Source organism: Brassica oleracea, chromosome C5 (genome assembly GCF_000695525.1).
Source record: "Brassica oleracea var. oleracea cultivar TO1000 chromosome C5, BOL, whole genome shotgun sequence".
NCBI lineage: Eukaryota > Viridiplantae > Streptophyta > Magnoliopsida > Brassicales > Brassicaceae > Brassica > Brassica oleracea.
In genome coordinates this window covers 41,404,221-41,423,931 of record NC_027752.1, presented here as the reverse complement: position 1 = coordinate 41,423,931, position 19,711 = coordinate 41,404,221, and the positions used below count along the sequence as shown (strand labels likewise).

Below are 19,711 nucleotides of genomic sequence, written 5' to 3'. Positions count from 1 at the left end.
GATATCAACGAGTTTTCAAGTCTTTAACACACGTTACGTGGATCCAAGGCAATTTGTAGATCGAGACGGGGCCGTAATTATCGAGGCCTCACATATAATCATAATAAAAGAAATCCCTCAATTATCATCACTCACTCTTTCACCTAATCCTTATGACCCATCCGCACGTTAACGTTTGATTTTGGAATCAGATGCCACAACTGCTGATTCTCAGTTTCCCATGTTAGATTATAAAACGTTTTGTCCCATGTCTATAGCTCAAATTTGACTAAACATGTCATATTTAAATTATTTAATCAACCTGCTAATTAGCTGTGCCAAGATTGATTAACTAGTTGATGAAATAAAAAAAAAACATTTGGGTAAAGATAGGGGAATCATCACCTCACCGTCCAACCCACTACACATAAAAAAATCCAGAAACGAGTGAAATTAATAGGTCTCTCTTTTCCAAATGAATATAACATGGATACATATATATATATATATTTTTTAAAGGCATAAATAAATTCAAAATCAATCTAGAAAATGTGAGAGGAGGAGACGTAAATTCACTGTCGACTTTATGAGAGTGCATGAAAATGTGTAGAGAGAAAAAAGAGGTCGGCAGAAAAATGAATGGCTTTTCTTCTTCTCCATCCAATTCCATTGACCAAATTTCTCCATGCATTCATGTCAAACATCTTTGAAAAATCTAATTGTTTTGTAGTATGAGTAGATGTGATATAACGAAACTACACTGTCAGAAATGTAATGCACATAAATTATATAATTGGTACAACCAAAATAATAATAAAAATGTTGACAGGAAGGTAGATGCGCGTTTGTATTATTTGGATGTGTCCCTCTCTTCTTCTTTTCCTCTATAATTACATGAACTTGTCCAATTTATCACACTTCCCAAACCAAACTTGTTTGCTCCATATAAAATACATAGATTTATATATTGACATATACAGGCAGAGACATGTGTGTGTCTGTCTAGCCAAGTAGCTCATAAATTATATCGACTTGATTCCGTGGGATATATGACCTACGTGAGACTGTGACATTGAAGTTTTTTTGGCATTTTTCGTTATGTACGCATCAAAGAATGCGACATTTTTTTATGGGTATATGATGATTAATGATCTATGCCAATTTGGGAACCCTAGTAGTCCATCCCATTTCCAAGTCTTATATATCATTGATCCCATTTATCACACTTCCAAGGTAGGATTTGTATACCTGGAACAGAGCTTGCACGTTGAAGCTTATTTGGCTGTTGTTCTTTCAATCGGGTTCAGTTTGGGTGGCGTGGTTCAAGACGGAAATCCTGTCAGGGAATCTGAGCAACTTCTGGACAGTTAAGCCTAATAGAAAGTACTCTTGGCTAACTAATAAGTTAATCAAAATGAGAGATGTAATGTTTACCTGGATTAAACTTAAGATTGAGAGTGGCAGAGACTGCAGATTCTGGACAGATAACTGGTACCCGGAAGGAAAGATTTGTGAACTCATGACAGGAGGTAGAAGAACTAGGCTTGGTATAAGACAAGATGCAACCATCGCAAGCTTGTATGACAATGGTCACTGGCTTCTGCCACCGGCAAGGTCTGAAAATCAAGTAAGCATTCTTGCTTTCCTCTCTGGCCTGACAATATCTACTGCTGATGACTTCTACGTTTGGGAAATTGATAGAATAGTTAGCGCAAAATACACTACTGGGCTAGTTTATCAAAAACTGAGAGGAGACTATACTCATATACCTTGGACTAAAGCAGTGTGGATTAAAGGAGGCATTCCTAAGCATTGTTTTATGGTGTGGCTGGTGGTTCTGAACCGCTGCCCAACTCGCAATCGTCTCCAGTCCTGGGGTTTGCAAACTGATACTAACTGTCTTCTCTGTGGTCTTCATCCAGAGAGTCGAGATCACCTCTATTTTGATTGCCCTTACTCGTGGGAACTATGGTCAACTATGGCCACAAGATTCACTTTGAATCCTTTGAGGACATGGGATCGCTCACTAAGTCAGATGCACACACTCTCTGGTAACAGATTCCGGCGTCGTCTTCTCCTGCTAGCCTGGCAAGCGATCATCTACTGGGTTTGGGCTGAAAGAAATTCTAGACTTCATCGACACACTTTCCGATCTCCTGACGTGTTGCTCCGTCTTGTTGATTGTCAAATTAAAGACCGCATCAACAGTCTCCGGGAAGTCAACCCAACAACTTGTTCACAGCTCCTCCAATTATGGTTTCTTGCTTGTGATCCTACCATCGTCTCCGCTTGATTGCTCCATTCTCCGTCTCGTTATTTCTCATCAAACGTTTCCAAATCCGTTTTGGGCTAAACTGCAATGGGTTTCTTAACTATGGGCAATATTTTGTTTTTATTAACTGGGTCTTGTTTTGTAACTGAAGATCATATGGGCTTCTGAACCTTTTTCTATTTTTCTGCGTTTAAATTAATGAAAGTCTTTTCAAAAAAAAAAAATAAAATATCAAATAATTTTGTCGAACACGATAAAAACAAAAGCATACATGGATTAAAAACAATAGAACAAATTAAATAATAATTTTTGTGCGTGTGTGTATTATTTTAGTTACCTTTAGCGCCGCTAAACGGATAAACCTCGCTGTTACCTTACACTAGAAAGCAACTAAACTAGAGATCCATCCATCAATCCACCACGTGACTCCGTCAGACCTAACGTCGTTTATATTGCTGTTATAACGGGAAGCGTTATAATGACTGTATAAAACATTTCCGCCTTCTCATTACCTCTCAAACCACAGAGAGAGAAAGAGAGAGAGAGAACTCTCTGGCTGATCGGTCTTTTTTTATTCCGATCAGATCGAAGAGTTATATATATCGGTTGCTCTGTCTCACAATTGTCGTTGTATCATCCTTGACAAGGTACTCTCTTTCTACCTTAGCTAAAATCGAATCCGTTGTCGTTTTATTTAGATTTGACTTGGACTCGTGTTTTCGGATCTCCATGCTCACGAGTTGACTTGAATTATGCGAAATTCGATTGGTTTTGAACTATAATTCTACTGAATTATGGTTTAACGTTTTGGCTTTTGAATTGTTTTGTTGACAGATCTATCGATTTCTCTAAGAGGCTGGTTTACGCTAAACCGATCAGAATTTTTATCCAGTTTCTGATCATAATTCAACGACTTTCGAACTTAATTACCTCTTCAACAAAGCTTCGTCGTAGAAACATAACATCTACTTGAAGTAAGTCACTGTGAAAGTCGCAGATCTGAGTTGATAGCTACAGAATCAAATATTATTGGTCGGTGAATCCAAGGGATGACCCAAGAATTTCTCATGATGGAGAACAGTCGGCTTATGGAATTTAAAAGTTGGGTTCGTTGGAATTAAAACCCAGTTAGACTTTAAACTCCAAAATAAGCCCAATACACGATCTCTGTATTTATCGAGATAAAACCTCAACAGGCAATTTTATAGACTTCACAACTGAAGTTGACCTTGTTTGAACTAAGGCCTAATTTCACTTTATACTATAAACAAGCCCATCCTCAACATGCCCTTTTTTTTTGGTGTATCATGGGCTTGTTTATAGAAGAGAAATTGTACTCTATATACAACAAAAGAAAATAAATACATTAACTAACTAAAACTCTCCCTTCTCTTACTTTCTCTTCCAAAATCTGATTTTCAATTTTTTTGGTTATTTGACAAATAAGTCATTTATAGAACACAACTTTACAAACATTCATTTTTTTGAGAAAGGTTGACATTAACATTACTGTTTAAAAATACATATTATTTTTTAATTTCCATTTCTATTTTAGGATTTGAAGCTTCTAATTATTTTTTTACGATAAAAGACCATTTTTTTATTCAAGTTTGATTTGAATCTTCGTAGAAAAATTCCACAGAAATTATTACATTCACCTTTTTTACCATATATTTGTGTAAGATTACAAATGCAATCGACTTTTAAAAAAATTACAGTCTGGTAAAAAAGGTTAAAACAGGGAAAAAGAAGAAGAAGCAGGATAGGGTTAAAGGACAAATATCTTATCCGCTTCTGTTCTAAACGGGGCGACCAGTGTGTATTCGAAACTGTCTGCTTACCAGCGAGACAATGGCATCTTCCACCGTCGCCGGAGCTCCGCTTACCGGGGGTTCTCGATTAACATGTTGGTCCTCTCAAATACCTAGAAAGCTTTCTTCTTCATCACTGTTATGCCTCAACAATGGAGATCTCTCTGCACCATATAATTTCCCTTTGCGACTCTCTAGAGGAGGCAGAGTTCAGACAACTCTCAGTAACTCGAAGAGCTTCGCCGTGGGAAAGGAAGCTGAAGATGGCTTCCTCTCGGTACGTTTCAAACTCCAAACCGCTTCTCTGTTCTCGCAAGTTTCCTTCCTACTTGTGTTTCTTGTAAGGAAGATTAGGTTTTCATGTTTTGTTTAGTTTACATGAAACTCAATTAAAGTTTACAACTTTTCCTCTTCTTGTTTCGAAGTTTCAACCTTTTTAACATCTTGAGAATTGCTACAAGTCACCCAATTGATTTCTGAGTTTGATGTTGATGATAAAACTGCATTGTGTAGGATGTAAGTGAAGATAGTGACGAGATGTTCGACGAACTGTTCAACAAATACGGGAAAGTTGTTTACAAGAGCGACGATCTAAAGTCTCCAGCAGCTGAGGTTGATGACGACGCTGAAAGTTTAGCATGTAAGAAAGCCTAAAGACTATGTTTCTACTTATTGGCTAATGGAGAATCTGAATATTAATATATGGTGATGGTTATCCACTCTTTGCAGTTGCTGTTGAAATGGCTAAAGTTGCTAGTGAAGTGAAAGCTGGAGACATTAAGGTTCTCTTTGTGAAGCCTCTCGTCTACTGGACTCGTTTTTTCATCTTAACCACTGCATTTTCCCGCCCTCAAATCGATGCAATCGGGTAGAGAGATCTATGAAGACTTTCTCTATTTCACTTGCAAAACCATCTCCTAAACAGACTCTCTCATTATGATGCAGTTCTAGGATGAGAGACCTGGCTGAGAAGAAGTATGGGAGAGTTGCTAATGGAGATGTGAAGCCAAATGCATGGACGTTGTTGGACTTTGGTGAGTTTCTTTCTTGCTTTGGGTTTGGAATAAGAAAGATGACAGTTTATGTTTGTTTGATTGTATGCTTTTCAGGTGATGTGGTGATCCATATTTTCTTACCTCCGCAAAGAACCTTCTATAACTTGGAAGATTTCTACGGGAATGCTATGTCAGTTCCACTTCCGTTTCAAGATGAGCCACCACCTCGAAGCTGATGATGATGATACTATCTGCTCCAGAAACAAAAAAAAAAAGAAAAAGGCAAATAGTTTGTAAGAAGTCTGTTGATCAGTGGCATTGTTCTGAATGCTTTTACACAGCTCTCGGCTTAAGGGGTTGATGGACTTTAGATGGTTTCAACAACACTCAGGGGATCTGGAACATGTTTTTGTAGTTTCTTTATAGATTAGAGTGAGACCATCTTTCATTAAGGCTGGCTGCTCTTCATGGTGTTATGTACTTCAGCTGTGTAATTTCACTTCAACAGTCAATTAGATAGAATATTTTTAGTTGATGTTCAAATGAAAGAATTCAAATCTTATTTAAACCATATGATGTTTTTGTGTGCACAGAAGGAGAATAACACAGAACATGCTATACTGATATATATCATACAGAGATGAAATGTACAATGAGTCAAAATAATAAGAGCCATTCACACAGCTTTATCTCGTCTCTGATGTTTCCATAGCTCATACATAGCAATGTGCAATCACTGACCCTGACTTGTATAACCGGAACAGTCCAGGCAAACAAGAGACCAAGACTGGAACTCTCTCATCTCCTGTAATAAAAAATCATTGAACTGGTATAACCTCAAGTAACAGTGAGAGAGAAATGAGTTGTTGGATAAAAGAATAACTTACAGTTAAGTCACGTGTTGGTTTCCTTGAGCGGCTTCTGAGAGACTAAGCTCCATATAATGTGTTTCAGACCATCCTGGCTCATACGTCTCAAGGAACCCGATTTTAGCTTTGTTTGGGAGGTCGTGAGGATGAACAAATGGAACTCCCTGAGGCCAGCCTATCTCCATTTTAATATGCGCGCAAGGGCTGTTCATTGTATTGTGGTTACTCTCGCAGTCCTTGGGGTTGCAGAATCTGAGCTTGATTCCTTTCTTATCTGCAATCTCCTGAACTCGTTCCTTGAGAACTCTCTGCGCTTCTAACCTCAGCCGCTTCGATGGTGGGAGAGGTTTTAATCTTGAGTCGCTCTTCTTCCTCTTTTTCATCTGTTTCATAGATCCTATACCATCCATCAAATGAAGAACCTTCTGTCATTCAAAACTTCTTGTTAATGTGTAAATTAAACAACCTTCTTCTATCTGCTATGGAAACTAGGCCTGCGGTTTATAACCGAACCAAACCGAAATTTTGCTTAGTTCGGTTCAATTCAGCAGGTTTATAAAAAAACTTCGGTTTTCGGTTCGGTAATCGATTAGTTCCGTTTTTCAAAAACAACAAAACTTTTTCCGGTTCAATTCGGTGAGATTTTGATCGAACTGAACTACCCCGAACCCGCATGCCTAGTAAAAACAAAGCGTTAAGATTGAAAAGAGTAAACTGTTATACCATCCTGTGACTGAGGGACAGTGAAGCTCTGCAAAGTCTGTCTGTTAAAGAGCTCATCATTCGAGTGAGGCCTCTGCATAAAGTCATCAACCGAAACCGGAATCAGAAACTGAGCATCAACACCATGTCCCGCCGCTCTCATCTCCGAGCAGCTCAGATTAGTCATCGACTTAGGCATGAGTTTAAAAGCCAAGGAGAATCTCCCTTCTATACTCCCTTGCATACTGTTAAAATCAGTTCTATACACCGCAGGACTCACATAGCCAGCCGTCGCCTGGTAAAGAGCCAGCCCCGGGTAGACAACAGCCTCTTGAGGCCCAAGATCCACATCCACCAGAATCCACTGCCCGTGCATGTCCCTAACGTGCAGCCCGGCCTTATCCGACTTCACAAAGGAGATCAGACTCTTGTCGAGCTGGTGGTCGTGATCTGAGTACAAGAGAAGCTGCTCGTCTTCAGCCAAGTTATGATGATGATGAAACGAAGGCCTCGCGTAGCAGCAAACAGACAACACGGAGGAAGAAACCTCGTTACTCCTCAAGGGGACATTATCAAGAATCTCGGTAAAAGGAGAGCTTCTCAGATTCAGATAGAAACCAATCGCGTCAAGAACCAAACGAGAAGCTTTCCCTAACAAACCAAAGATGTCAGGCAAACCAGAAGGAGGGAACTCCATGGAGGCAGCAGCCGCCTCGGTGAAGGTCAAGCCAGGTCTGTACTCGTAGCTCTCTTGCCATGAGTGAGGGTCTGAGTAGTATCCAGAGGTTTTGCACCATTCTCTCGAGTCGTTTGTGGAGGGGTACGAGTCACGTTGGTGGAAATAGAGTCTTGCGGAGTCGAGGCCGGATCTGAGGAGGGCTGCGTCGGCGGAGGGGAACTGGATGATTGCGGCGGAGTATTGTGCTAAGGATTGAGATAGTGTTGAGACGGCTAGCTTGTAGGAATCGGAAGGTAAGCCTTCGGTGGGAAGTAAATCACAGAGCTTGACGCGACCCAATGTAGGGAGACCATTCGCTGCCATCGAAAGGAGAGAGACCTAAAGCAATTAGAAGATTCTCAACCCATCATCGATGCTTCTGAAAGGGATCATCTTTATGTGCTGAGATACGAGGAAAGACTGAAACTTTGACGGAGAGGAATCAGAGATTGAGCAATCGCCCTACCAGAGCAAGGACAAGTAAGCGCAGGGGAAGGACAGAAGTTGAGACGAGATATGTCAAAGGTGAAGGCTTTTTTTTAAACCAATCTCTGTCGGGAATTTGATTTTTGTCCGATTGATTGAGAGGAGAGAGTAAAAATCAAAGGTTTTTATGAATGGTGCGGACTCTGTTCTTCAATATTTTTCGAAAACTATTTGAAGCCCCTCGAGAATCGTTTATTTTATATAATGGCCCCCATATTGTTTTTTTGTTTTTTTCAATTTTAAAGTTCAGAAGATTTGAACTTTGGGATTTTAGTGACGGATACATTTGAATGTTCAGAAATGGGATTTGGACAAACGGAAGAGAAGAGAGTGGTTAACTGAAAGCGAACATTGGCTATGTTCAAGTCCTAATGACATAAGACTATTTTGCAAAGAGCAGGAGCAAGACAATCCATCAAATCTTCAACGGGATAAAAGTTGGTGAGCTCTTCTTTTTGTCTACTCCCGGGTCTCATTCCATCCTCTTCTTAGCAACATATTAACCTCTTCTTCATGATTGCGTCAATTCTATTTGAGCCAAGCTATTGAAAAGGGAAAAATGCGTCAGCCTCTGCTGCAACAACCGACGATCAGACACATGCACCGTGACGTGAAAGACAAGCCTTGAACTTGTACAGACGATAGTCCCCGTTAAACTTATATAGTCGGAGTTAGTCCTATCCTATTATCCTATGTAATATGCAAATGGCAATGTTGCTTTTCTTAGATCACTCATCAAGCCTCTAGAAAACCGTTACTTGCACTCACAAGCCCTCAAATAAACAGATCCAAAAAAAAATAAGATAAATCTCTGCTCCGTGTAGATAAATAAAAGGGAGTGATCGAAACATGTTCTACAAACGATTGTTCCAACTCAAACGTAAAAACCACAAAACATAAAGGTTCAGAGATTTATGGATAGGCATGGAGACACAGAGACTACTTGGATCGCTGTCTCATCTTCCTGCGCTTCCTCTTCAGTCTCCTCATGCGCTTCTTCTTCCACTGCAATCAAAAATACGAACAAAGCACAACGATAGACATCACTCCAACCAGTTAATGACAAGAATCAATAACTGTAAGCCAAATGCAAAACCAATTAGCAATTTCACTCATAAAACGAACGATACTCAGCATCCATTAAAGTTCCGCTAAATGTAAGAGAATCAATGTACAATACGTAATACTAACAAGGAAACCTATAGAGAGCCTTGTCGCAATTCGTAAATCGAAACGAGCAGAGGTTACAGAGGTAATTTTCGTACCTTCGCCCTCATCGTCAAGTCGCCGAAAGTCAGATTCTCCTCCGCTGTGTTGTTCGTCGAGCGCTCCACTCAATCTTATATAGCTAGGGTTTCGGCGATAAGGCCCTGTTTTTTTAAACGGGCCAAACATTCCAAAGGCCCATCTAAGGATTTGAAATTAATTATAAGAAGAACAATAAAGTACGTGTACAAATATGTACACCGAGAGAGAGATAATGAGAAGAAGACAAAGCAAAGTACTGTTTCTTCTTCTTATACAAAAGTTCCAAATTTGACTTTAACAGTAATAAACTCATATCCATCCTCATTCCCATTGCAATCACATATACATTTTTGTCACTTCTTTTTATCCTTCTTTCTTTTTTCTGCTTCTCACTGTACAAATAATTAAACAATAAATATTTATTATTGAATTTGGCATCTGATTCACTGCGTCAAACAGCTAATAACCCAGCTCAACCTGCCCTCTCTTTTTTCTGCAGGCAATACAGCTCAACCTGTGTCCCCTTGGTTCCATTCACTTTCACTAAATGCCATTATAAAGATTACTAGATTTTTCTTGCATGCTCTTAACAAAACTAAACATAACTCCAAACCTGAGTAAATGCAATGAGAGGAGCTACCACCAGAGGAATTTTTGCTACCCTAAACACAATTAAAAAATTTACAAAAAATAGATATTTTATTATAAATAAACTTTTACAGAAATTAATTTATAAATAAACTGTTTGTTACAACAAAAATATAATTTTATATAGAATTATGATCCATAATGCAGTAATATATTTATTTAAAGTTATGTAGTATAACTTTGTTAAGTAAGTAAAAATGCAACAAAAGTTATCTGCCAATGCTATATATGAAGTTAATGAAAATATAATTTATTTTCGTGAAGTTAAATATAAACAAGTGAGGTATTAGAAATAAACAATAATTTTGTAAGAAGAAACAAATATTTAAACCATATGAAAAAGTATTTGTAAATATGTCTCCAAAATTTATATGAAATCAAATTGATCCTCTAAGCCATTGTTTCTTTTTCAATCATATAGGCACGGCTCTGGCTATCACCAACCTGGCTTAATGCAATGAAATTATTATATTTTCTGCATTTGATATACATTGCATCGTTGTCACGCTCGCACCATTAATAGTTTAGCAATTGTCGCCAAATTAGGATAAGGACGTGGATCGTCCTAGTTCTTAGACTAGGTAATGTCTCTTCTGAAAAATGAAAAAGTTGTATATCCCACTATGTCACAGATTCATTTTCCAATGACATAGTCAAATCTCACAGAAACAACAAGAAGTAGACTAGCTAGGTTTACAGGGTCTTTATACTGGACTAGTTTTGGATTCTGGTATTTGTCTTTTTATGAAGAAGTGAAAACCATAACATGTTAATGTCCAGTTTACATACTTAACTCGGTATTTATTCCTAACTAATTCCTCCTTTCTTGTCGGCCTTTTCTACTTAGGCCATTTGTCGTGACTCTCAAGTTATCCCAATAAATAATGCAGAAAGTATCAATAAATAAATGGATGTAGAGATATAGAGAAAATAGCAAAAAAACATTTGAATAAAAGCACCATGAGAATCAAACTGGTAATAGAGAATCTAGCCAGAGGGCGCAAGACTGGGAACCATCACGTTCTCTACTTCATTTCCCCAACTTTGTTTTTTATATTTTATTATCCTTGTTACTACTTTTTTGGATTTATTATTTCTTATTCCAAACGATATGTTATTTTACATTTGATTTTGTACACTTGTCCCTTGATACAAACAAGTATTATAGAACGTTTAAAAGTGTACTAATGTATATATAATTGCATCAATTCATGTCAATGTTTTGTAACTCTTTAAACGTAACTAGTTATTCATTTTTTACACAAAAAAACTAGTTATTTTCGTATTTTGCATATTGTTCATAGAATGCGTCGATGCGACTAGTGAGAACATCCACTTGTATTCGTGAGTACGGTTTTGTAACTCTTTAGAGCATAACTGGTTATTTTCATATTTTGCTTATTGTTCATAGAATGCGACTCGTGAGAACATTAATTTTAATTCGTGAGTACGGTGTAGAAATAAGTGGTTGAACCTTTTGTGTTGTAGTAATCAGTGATTAACACTGTGGTTGTATTGTACGTACGTACCAATTTTGGTCGAATATGACAGCCAAAAGACAAATAAAATAACCACGAAGCCGATGGGTCCCTATAATTTCAAAAGCTAGTCAAAAGACCGTAATAGATTTTTTGAGTCCATTTATTTTATTGTATATACGGTATATTTGATAATCTTTCTGTTTCATTTTACTTGTCGTTCTAAACTTTGACACACAGATTAATAAAACATTTAAGTTTATCTATTTACTAGATAAAAACATCATTACCTATACATCTAACCAGATTTTAACTAATAAAAAATAGATTAGAATAAAAAGTCAATAAATTTTGCATTAAAATCATAAAACGACATTAATTTTGAAACGAAAATTTTGCTCTAAAACGACATTTAATTCGAAACGAATGGAGTATTCTAAATCAAACAACATGCTTGTAATGTAAATTAGTGAAAATGAAATACTTCCATAGAATTACATGTTTTGTAAATTCGTATTTTTAGTGAAACTGTTAGGATTCGAGCTTGATTTCAACCTAACGACTTCGATCAATGACACAAGCAAGAAACGATAAAGTAAGAAAAAGCGCAAATACAATTTGATCGCCTGGAGCTCACCGCACTCCTCCGATAAGGAAGAGCCGCTATTCTCGTCGGGGCTGGACGGTACCAGCAACTGCACTATAAAAATCTTAGCTTAAACCGAGCTCTCGAGATACAACAATGGTGATCTACTTCTTCCACCTTTCTCTTTCTATCTTATCTATAATTCTCTCGCTCTATGATATTATATCACAATCAGCTTACAACATTAAGAGAGGAATACAAGTATATATACAACTCGTTATCTTAGTGCAGCTCCACGTGAGTCTCACGTGCTTGTATGGTTTAGCTCAATCATAACTTCAATCTTGTCATCTCTTCAATTGAACCGGAGCATTAAACTGATTAGGAACACCTTACTTCAACACTCCACCTTGTTCCTTATCAGCTCCACCTTAAACTTCATCCTCGTCACCAATACATCAACTCTCTTTACTCTAAGCAAACCCGTTCAGCTTCATATCCTGAGAAAACCTCTCAGCCTTTACAACTTATACACTTCAACTCTTCAACCTTTAGTTACTCTTAGCAAATCCAAAGCTCCTTTGAACTTGCCAACGGGTAACACCTTTGTGAAAATATCTGCTAGATTGTACTCGGTTACAATCTTCATCACTTGAACCCATCCATCAACAATCAAATCTCGAACAAAATGGCACTTCGTCTGCACATGCTTCATTCGTTCATGACATACTGCATTCTTAGCCAGTGCAATAGCGCTCTAAGAATCACAATAGATCCTTATAGCTTATTGATTGTACCCAAGCTCATTTATAAACCCTTTTAACCAAACTGCCTCTCTTGACGCCTCTGACAAAGCTATGTATTCAGACTCTGTAGATGACAACGCCACTACCTTCTATAAACTAGACCTGCAGCTTACTGGATTCCCTCCAACGGTGAAGACCATTCCTGTTGTAGAGATGCCCTTGTCAGCATCTCATGCATAATCTGCATCACAGTAGCCACGAACCGTACACTATCCTTCCTTTATGAACACCAATCGAGTCTTGAACGAACCTCTCAAGTATCTGAGCAACCACTTCACTGCTTGCCAATGCTCCTTGATCGGTCTACTCAAGTATCTGCACACAAGACCTACTGCAAAGGCCATGTCTGGACGCGTACATATCATAGAGTACATTAAACTCCCTAATGCACTCTGATAAGGAACATTCTCATAGCTTCAGCTTGATCTCGCAGCTCTATCTCCGTAGCTTCCCTTAAAGCAAAATGAGTACACATGGGAGTACTAACCGCCTTAGCTTGCTCCATCTTGAAATTTCCAAGTACCTTCAGTATGTGTATCCTTCTTGAGACACTGTCTAAACTCCCTTTGCTCGATCTCTATGTATCTCCATACCCAATATTTTCTTGGCTTCCCCGAGATCCTTCATCTCAAAGTCTGAGTTTAATAACATCTTTAACTCCTCTATTTGTATATGGTTCTTTGACGCAATGAGAATATCATCAACGTACAACAAAAGATACACACATTCTCCATCCTTTAGTTCCTTGAAATACACACAGCTGTCAAATTCACTTCTGGCGTAGCTATTCTTCAGCATGAACTGATCAAAACGTTGATTCCACTGTCGCGGTGACTGTTTCAAACCGTACAGAGAACGCTTCAGCAAACACACCTTCTCTGGATGCTATTTGTCTTCATACCCCTCAGGTTGATCCATGTATATTGTGTCCTCCAAGTAACCATGAAGAAATGTGGTCTTCACATCCATCTGCTGCAACTCCATGTCAAAATGAACTACCGCAGACAAGATGATTCGAATTGACACTAACTGCACCACTGGAGAGAAGATCTCTTGGTAATCGATACCCTCTTTCTGAGAATACCCTTTCGCCACTAGCCTTGCTTTGAACCTGAGACATTCTTCTTTTGTAACACTTTATTTCTTCTTGAATATCCAATTGCAGCCTATGGGCTTCTGGTCTTTGTTTCGATCCACCAGATCCCACGTACCATTCTTCTTTAACGAAGTCATTTCATCATCTGACACCTCTGTCCACTTATCACTGTCAAGGCCCTCAATAGCTTCTCTATAAGTGACCTCTCCCATCATATACGCAAACCCTGCTATGTCTTCATCTTCAGGGTAGACATGATAGTCTTGAAGCTTCGTTGTTGGCTTCAGAGTTTTTCTTGACCTATCTCTTGCCAGCTAATAATCACCATCAGTCTCTGTCGCAAGAATCTCCTTAGAACCCGTTGCATCCTCCTGAACTTTACTTTGCATAGGAGACACTTGAGACTGTTCCTGCGATGCCTGACAATGCCCTCATCTCTGCAAAACTGATCATACCTCAGATTGCAAAATTCTAGCCCATTATTTGTACGTAGCTTCTTCACTTTCCTCTCTACTTGAACTTCCACCATTTTCTTCCACTCAACAAACCGTTGAAACGCTTCATCCTTTGTCTTGAGAAAATAAACCCAAACCTTTCATGACCAATCATCAGTAAACGAGACGAAATACTGACACCTCCCAAGACTCATCGGAACATTGGGTGATCCCCATAGGTATGAATGTATGTAGTCAAGTCTCTCCTTAGTCAGGTGTTGAGCAGGTCCAAAACTGAATTTGTGAGTCTTCCCAATAACACAATCCTCACAAAACTTCATCTCTGAAACGTGTTCACTCACTATGTATCCCTTTTTGACTAACATCTCGAGACCTCTCTTTCCCACGTGACAAAGCCAACTGTGCCACAACTGAGTTTGATCCTTGTCTGGCCCTCCAGACACCACATCTGACTACTCACTTGAATTGTTTTCTGACTTTAGTGCATAACCTCTCAGAAAATACAAAGTATCAGACCCTTTCCTGTAGCCCCTCATGATAAGCGTGCAACCCAAAAAGATCTTCATAATACCATTTGAAGCCTTGAACTCACAAGCTTTATTCTCTAGTGTTCCTAGAGAAATCAGGTTTCTCCCAATGTCGGGCATATATCTAACTTCGTGGAGAAGGAAAGTCGTACTGTCTGGATTCTGAAATCTGATTGAACTTATTCCTTTGTCCCCGGTGAGAGAGTTGTTTGCCATCCTCACTTTTCCTTCTGTAACCACCTGTAACTCCACAAACAGCTCCTTCCTAGGAGTCATATGATACGAGCACCCAGTGTCTAATATTCATTCTTCTGTATCATCAGCCCTCTGGGTCACATTCACCTCTGCTGCTATCAACCCCACTAAGTCTTTAGCATCATCCTTTACCATCGAAGATTCACCTCTGTCTGACTGATTTCGGTGCTTGTTCCTCTCAAGCCACTTGTAGCATTGCTTCTTGTGGTGACCTTCTTTTCCGCAGATCCAGCATACCTTCTTCCTTTCTGTCGACTTTGATCTAGACCTGAAGTCCTTCTTCTTCCCATAACCATTCTGAGAACCTCTGTTTTCTGATCTCCCTCTAGCAAAATGTCCTTCTGAACTGCCCCGAGAGCCTATGACGTCTTTCAACTCCTTCTCCTTGGACCTGGCTGGGCTCGCAACCTCATCTACCTTGATGACATCACGCCCATACTTGAGCGTCTCCTTCAACTGATCATATCTCGACGGAAGAGAGTTCAGGAGCAATATAGCTTGCACCTCCTCCGGGACTTCAATACTAAAATTGCTCAAGCCACCAATAATCTTCAAGAACTCATATATATTGTCATCCACCGTTTGATTCTCCTGCATCTTGAAACTGTATAGTCTCAACTGCACATGAACATGGTTTGGCAGAGATTTAGGCATATACAATTTCTCCAGTATCGCCCATGTCTCTGCTGCTGTCGTGCACCGTTCGATCTTCCTCAAGACGTGATCTCCCACATTCAGGAAGATGATGTTCATCGCCTTCAAGCCTCTCTCAGATCTTGCGATCTCAGCCTTGACGATCTTCTTTTTCTTCTCTGGATCTTTCTCATCCTCATCTGTTTCATCTTCGATCTTCGTCTTCTCAATCATAACATCCTTCAAACCGGAGACGCTAAGGAAAACGTACATCTGTCTCTTCCATAGCGAGAAATCTCCATCGCCATCAAACTTTTCTGTATCGGACTTAGTCCCCGCCTTCGCCGATCGATTTTGAAAGAATCACCTCCTTCGCCGATTCGCTAAGCTCGCAAACCTAGCTCTGATACCACTTCTGTTAGGATTCGAGCTTGATTTCAACCTAACGACTTTGGTCAATGGCACAAGCAAGAAACGATAAAGCAAGAAAGAGCACAAATACAATATGGTCACCCGGAGTTCACCGCACTCCTCCGATAACGAAAAGCCGCTATTCTCGCCGGGGCTGGACGGTACCAACAACTGCACTATAGATATCTTAGCTCAAACCAAGCTCTCAAGATACAACAATGGCGATCTACTTCTTCCGCCTTTCTCTGTCTATCATATCTCTAATTCTCTCTTTTTATGATGTTATATCACAATCAGCTTACAACATTACGAAAGGAATACACATATATATACAACTCGTTATCTTAGTGCAGCTCCACATGAGTCTCACGTGCTCGTATTGTTTAGCTCAACCATAACTTCAATCTTGTCATCTTTTCAATTCAACCGGAGATTAGGAACACCTTACTTCAACAAAAACTAAACATTCATCCAAAACTCCAAGTCTACTTTTTAATCCAAGACTATTTTTAATAAAAAAAATTAACGTAGATGTAGTTTCTGTTATAATCATGTCACCTTTTCTCTATTATATGTGTGTACAATGGTGGAAAGTTTGATATGCTGTTTTGACAAGCGGTTTTTCTAGTGATATTTAACATGTTGTAATCAGTTGAGATCTTAGACTAACACCGATTGATTTCTCACATAGAGGAAACATTCATAGCTCCAATTTTTGCTCTCTGATATGTGTTGTTGTCATTAAATGTTTAAATGGAACAATGATATGTATTGTTGTCACTAAATTGAGGAGTGGAAGAAAGAAAAATCCAACGGATGGGATTGAAAACACAATGTTCAAGATTGACGAACAACTTTTATTTGGTGATGCATTTGTTCATACACAAAAAATTATTGGAACCAGTTTCATGTACTCGAAAAATGCAAATAATATGACTGACATCTTTCTTCACGCTTTGACCATTCCCTAATTTGCCCCCCAGTTTAGTTATAAACAAGTTTAATCCCTCAGTTTAGTTATAAACAAGTTTAACTATTCTAAAGTCTAAACTAAATATGAACCAAATATACTTAAACTATCGATACTATAACGTTTATTCCAAATATACTTCATAATTTGATCTGCACCAACACATGACCAATCACAGTAAACCTGACTTTTCATCCTTAAACAATTAAACTAAGTTGGCACTAATTAAAATAACTAAACGGGTGTAGTATATGAACTAAGCAGATACGGAGAGGATTTGCCTTTTGGATTGTCTCTTTAACATGCAAATTAAAATAGAAATAAAAACAAAAGTTGTCGCTCCTCTAAAGTGTAAAATACAAGTATTTTTAATGTTAAAGTACTACAATGGTAGATAATGAGTCAAAATGATTTTTTAAATTCAAAAAAAAAAAAGAAGATTTTTAAGTTCTCTAAACATGTGGTTAATATCTTTGGAATCTATCTCTGAACATGGGAAGCACTTCTCACTCTCACCACAGTAATTAATGACAGTCTGGTTTTCGCCAGTTTCGAACAACTCGCTCCATGCAGAACCACCAATCGAAAAATCAAATATTTCTCTTTATTTACATTTTGAACCCAAATCTAAATCTCATCTGATGAAATCGCCCCGGTTAAACTAAATACCATTAAATCAAAACCTCAACTAAAAACGAAGAATAAAGTCGGGACAAGTACAATTAGAAACCGGTTCGCTTCTTAGGTTTCGCTAGTCGGTTCAAGCCTGGTTCGATTGGTACGGCTCTTGGCAGTGTTGCTGCTCTGTAACTGTGCTCTGTTCGCAGACGTAGATGAAGTGAAAAGCTGGCCGAAGAAGAGACCTGACTTGGGCCCACCACGGAGAGAAGAGACGGGAACGTTAAGTACGGGAGTGATTCTGACGTGTGCGGACTGAGATCTCGGCATCCCATGGTGCTGTTTCATCCTCGGTCCGCCGGTGAAGTTACCGGGACTGCTGGAGCTTCTCTCGAGTCCATGGAACACGATCTTCCCCGAAGCGTTGAGTCTCGGACTATCCGCCGTCACCGTCAACGCCCTCGTGTCATTACTACTCTCCGTGGTCTCATCATGACGCCGTGGCTTCCTTTGGTTGCGCAAGTGGTGGTGTGCACGTGACCTAGCGAAGGGGTTTGGAGCGTTGGGTTTGTTGTCGAGATCTAGAGAGAGTCTAGGAACGTCGTCGAGCTCGTGGCCGGAGGAAGACGAAGACGAGAGGGAGAGACGGGAGGAGGAGATCGACGTTGACGACTCGGAGATGTCTGAGTCTTTTATCATCGCCTGAGGAGGAGATGCGGTTGTAGATTTGGAGCTCCGGTTGAGAAACTGCCTAAACGAGCTCGTCTTGGGATTTGGAGTTGAAGAAGACAACCGCGACGACGACGACGACGGTGGGGAAGCTTCTTCCGGCGTTTTGTTGAGTCTCTTAAGGCCCAATAACTCACGCCACCTCACGGTGCAGCGAGGAGCTCTCGGGGAGAAGAGGTAAGGATCGATCTCCATCTCCAATCTTCGGCATGGTTTCTCCAGTACTGTGTTAACCGCCGGAACCATAGGCTTCTCCTCCGGATTAGTCCCGCTGGAGAATTTAAGCGGGACTAGCTTTCCGTCGGAGAAAAGCTCGTCGGCGGTTAGCATTGTGACGGGATCTTCGAGAAGAAACTCAAAGTCCACTGGATCTTCCAACTGAGGATCCACCGGTTGAGATTCAAGGCTCATAACTGATGTTTTGGAGCTCTTCCGAGAGTGACTCGCCGGGGGTAGCTTCTCCGGAGAAGTACCAACGTTTTTAACGCAAACCGACGTCATTTAGAGTCGATACTGAGAGAGAGAGAGATAAGAGTTTTCTCTTTTTGTAGAGAAGTGGCGATGACAGAGACAAGCAATATATACAGCTCAGATCAGATTCTCATATAGACAGAACACACGTGTTCTCTTTTACTGGATACAATCATTTCGGGTAGAGGTTCTGGTCGGGTCGGGCTTAAATGGCCCAAATAGACCGATGAAAGTTAGATACTGGCAGAGATAATATCTACCATTAGTACACACGCCCATCAGTAACTTCAATGCTATGTGAAGAAGAGATACGAGATTACCAAGAAAACTTGTTTAAGTAATTAACTTCACACTTGTATGTTTTTTTTACCAGATGACACCAAAGTTGGATGATTCATTTCATATATTTAAATCATAAGTTATTCTCGGGTTTTGAATGTCTATCTTTTGTATCAGCTGGTAGAAAAATATTTACTCTCCCTCTCTTTTACGGAGATAAACTTTTTATTATTTTCACACATTAAAAAAACACATTAAACTAATATAATAAATGTATCATGTAATTTTCAATTTTCAATAATTTTTAAACAATAGTAATTCAATAAAATCAATTAATTTTTTTGAAATTTACAATTTTTTCATAGAAAATACAAAAAATACATATTTGTGAGATAAACCTTTTTTCTAAGGAACGGAGGGAGGGAGTAATATAATTTATGGTATAGATATCTGTGTAATTAATATTGTAGGAACACAATTTGTAGCATATGAATTGGACTTGTGCCTCACAAGTCACAACCCACATTCTCGAAAGATGAAATACTTATGTTACGTCCAATCCAACAGAATGGGTAAAATTTCTCTCTTTTTAACTAATAGCTTTTTGACTCGTAAACTTGTACACTTTTTTAGAGTAGAGTCTATATTATAATTATTTAACTTTTCTTT

At 39.1% G+C, this 19,711-nt stretch overlaps 4 protein-coding genes and 1 long non-coding RNA gene across 9 annotated transcripts; 1 reads left to right on the top strand and 4 right to left on the bottom strand.

Annotated features, from left to right (window-relative positions):
• Window positions 1–1,226: 1,226 nt before the first annotated feature.
• Window positions 1,227–2,464, bottom strand: LOC106293726. Of its 4 annotated transcripts, none has more exons than XR_001260618.1 (3): window positions 1,749–2,464; window positions 1,414–1,656; window positions 1,227–1,327 (listed from the first exon to the last, which is right to left on the bottom strand). XR_001260618.1 is itself a non-coding variant. In XM_013729381.1 (3 exons), the coding sequence occupies exons 1-3, from the start codon at window positions 1,780–1,782 to the stop codon at window positions 1,302–1,304; spliced, it is 306 nt and encodes a 101-aa protein (XP_013584835.1). In that variant the 5' UTR covers window positions 1,783–2,464; the 3' UTR covers window positions 1,227–1,301. The 4 variants fall into 4 exon arrangements, 2 of the variants coding, with proteins under 2 accessions (XP_013584835.1, XP_013584836.1); XM_013729381.1 differs by having other exon boundaries at window positions 1,414–1,659; XR_001260617.1 differs by having other exon boundaries at window positions 1,228–1,335; window positions 1,414–1,659.
• Window positions 2,465–4,040: 1,576 nt separating this feature from the next.
• On the top strand, window positions 4,041–5,590 carry LOC106295262 (protein Iojap, chloroplastic-like). The gene is made up of 5 exons (XM_013731120.1): window positions 4,041–4,339; window positions 4,576–4,702; window positions 4,792–4,930; window positions 5,008–5,096; window positions 5,172–5,590. Exons 1-5 carry the CDS (start codon window positions 4,103–4,105, stop codon window positions 5,291–5,293), a joined length of 714 nt encoding a protein of 237 aa, XP_013586574.1. The 5' UTR covers window positions 4,041–4,102; the 3' UTR covers window positions 5,294–5,590.
• A 10-nt stretch (window positions 5,591–5,600) lies between these two features.
• Window positions 5,601–7,972, bottom strand: LOC106295261. Of its 2 annotated transcripts, XM_013731118.1 has the most exons (3): window positions 6,650–7,968; window positions 5,945–6,323; window positions 5,601–5,862 (listed from the first exon to the last, which is right to left on the bottom strand). In XM_013731118.1, exons 1-2 carry the CDS (start codon window positions 7,668–7,670, stop codon window positions 5,947–5,949), a joined length of 1,398 nt encoding a protein of 465 aa, XP_013586572.1. In that variant the 5' UTR covers window positions 7,671–7,968; the 3' UTR covers window positions 5,601–5,862; window positions 5,945–5,946. The 2 variants fall into 2 exon arrangements, with proteins under 2 accessions (XP_013586572.1, XP_013586573.1); XM_013731119.1 differs by lacking the exon at window positions 5,601–5,862 and having other exon boundaries at window positions 5,967–6,351; window positions 6,650–7,972.
• Window positions 7,973–8,567: 595 nt separating this feature from the next.
• On the bottom strand, window positions 8,568–9,202 carry LOC106295263. Its single transcript, XR_001260992.1, has 2 exons — window positions 9,098–9,202; window positions 8,568–8,837 (listed from the first exon to the last, which is right to left on the bottom strand). It is a non-coding gene; the product is annotated as an uncharacterized LOC106295263 (long non-coding RNA).
• Window positions 9,203–17,404: 8,202 nt separating this feature from the next.
• LOC106293412 (A-agglutinin anchorage subunit-like) lies at window positions 17,405–18,826 on the bottom strand. The gene has a single exon (XM_013729093.1). The coding sequence runs from the start codon at window positions 18,791–18,793 to the stop codon at window positions 17,687–17,689; it is 1,107 nt and encodes a 368-aa protein (XP_013584547.1). The 5' UTR covers window positions 18,794–18,826; the 3' UTR covers window positions 17,405–17,686.
• Window positions 18,827–19,711: the final 885 nt, after the last annotated feature.

Bases quoted from the DNA above. Each gene is read 5' to 3' on its own strand.
- LOC106293726 (XM_013729381.1), bottom strand. From the start codon at position 1,782: ATGCCTCCTTTAATCCACACTGCTTTAGTCCAAG. The intron at 1,660-1,748 runs GTATATGAGTAT...TCCCAAACGTAG, and splicing joins CCACACTGCTTTAGTCCAAG to AAGTCATCAGCAGTAGATAT. The intron at 1,328-1,413 runs GTAAACATTACA...GAAGTTGCTCAG, and splicing joins CAATCTTAAGTTTAATCCAG to ATTCCCTGACAGGATTTCCG.
- LOC106295262 (XM_013731120.1), top strand. From the start codon at position 4,103: ATGGCATCTTCCACCGTCGCCGGAGCTCCGCTTACCGGGGGTTCTCGA. The intron at 4,703-4,791 runs GTAAGAAAGCCT...CACTCTTTGCAG, and splicing joins CGACGCTGAAAGTTTAGCAT to TTGCTGTTGAAATGGCTAAA. The intron at 5,097-5,171 runs GTGAGTTTCTTT...TATGCTTTTCAG, and splicing joins ATGGACGTTGTTGGACTTTG to GTGATGTGGTGATCCATATT.
- LOC106295261 (XM_013731118.1), bottom strand. From the start codon at position 7,670: ATGGCAGCGAATGGTCTCCCTACATTGGGTCGCGTCAAGCTCTGTGAT. The intron at 6,324-6,649 runs GTATAACAGTTT...TGGATGGTATAG, and splicing joins TGTCCCTCAGTCACAGGATG to GATCTATGAAACAGATGAAA.
- LOC106293412 (XM_013729093.1), bottom strand. From the start codon at position 18,793: ATGACGTCGGTTTGCGTTAAAAACGTTGGTACTTCTCCGGAGAAGCTA.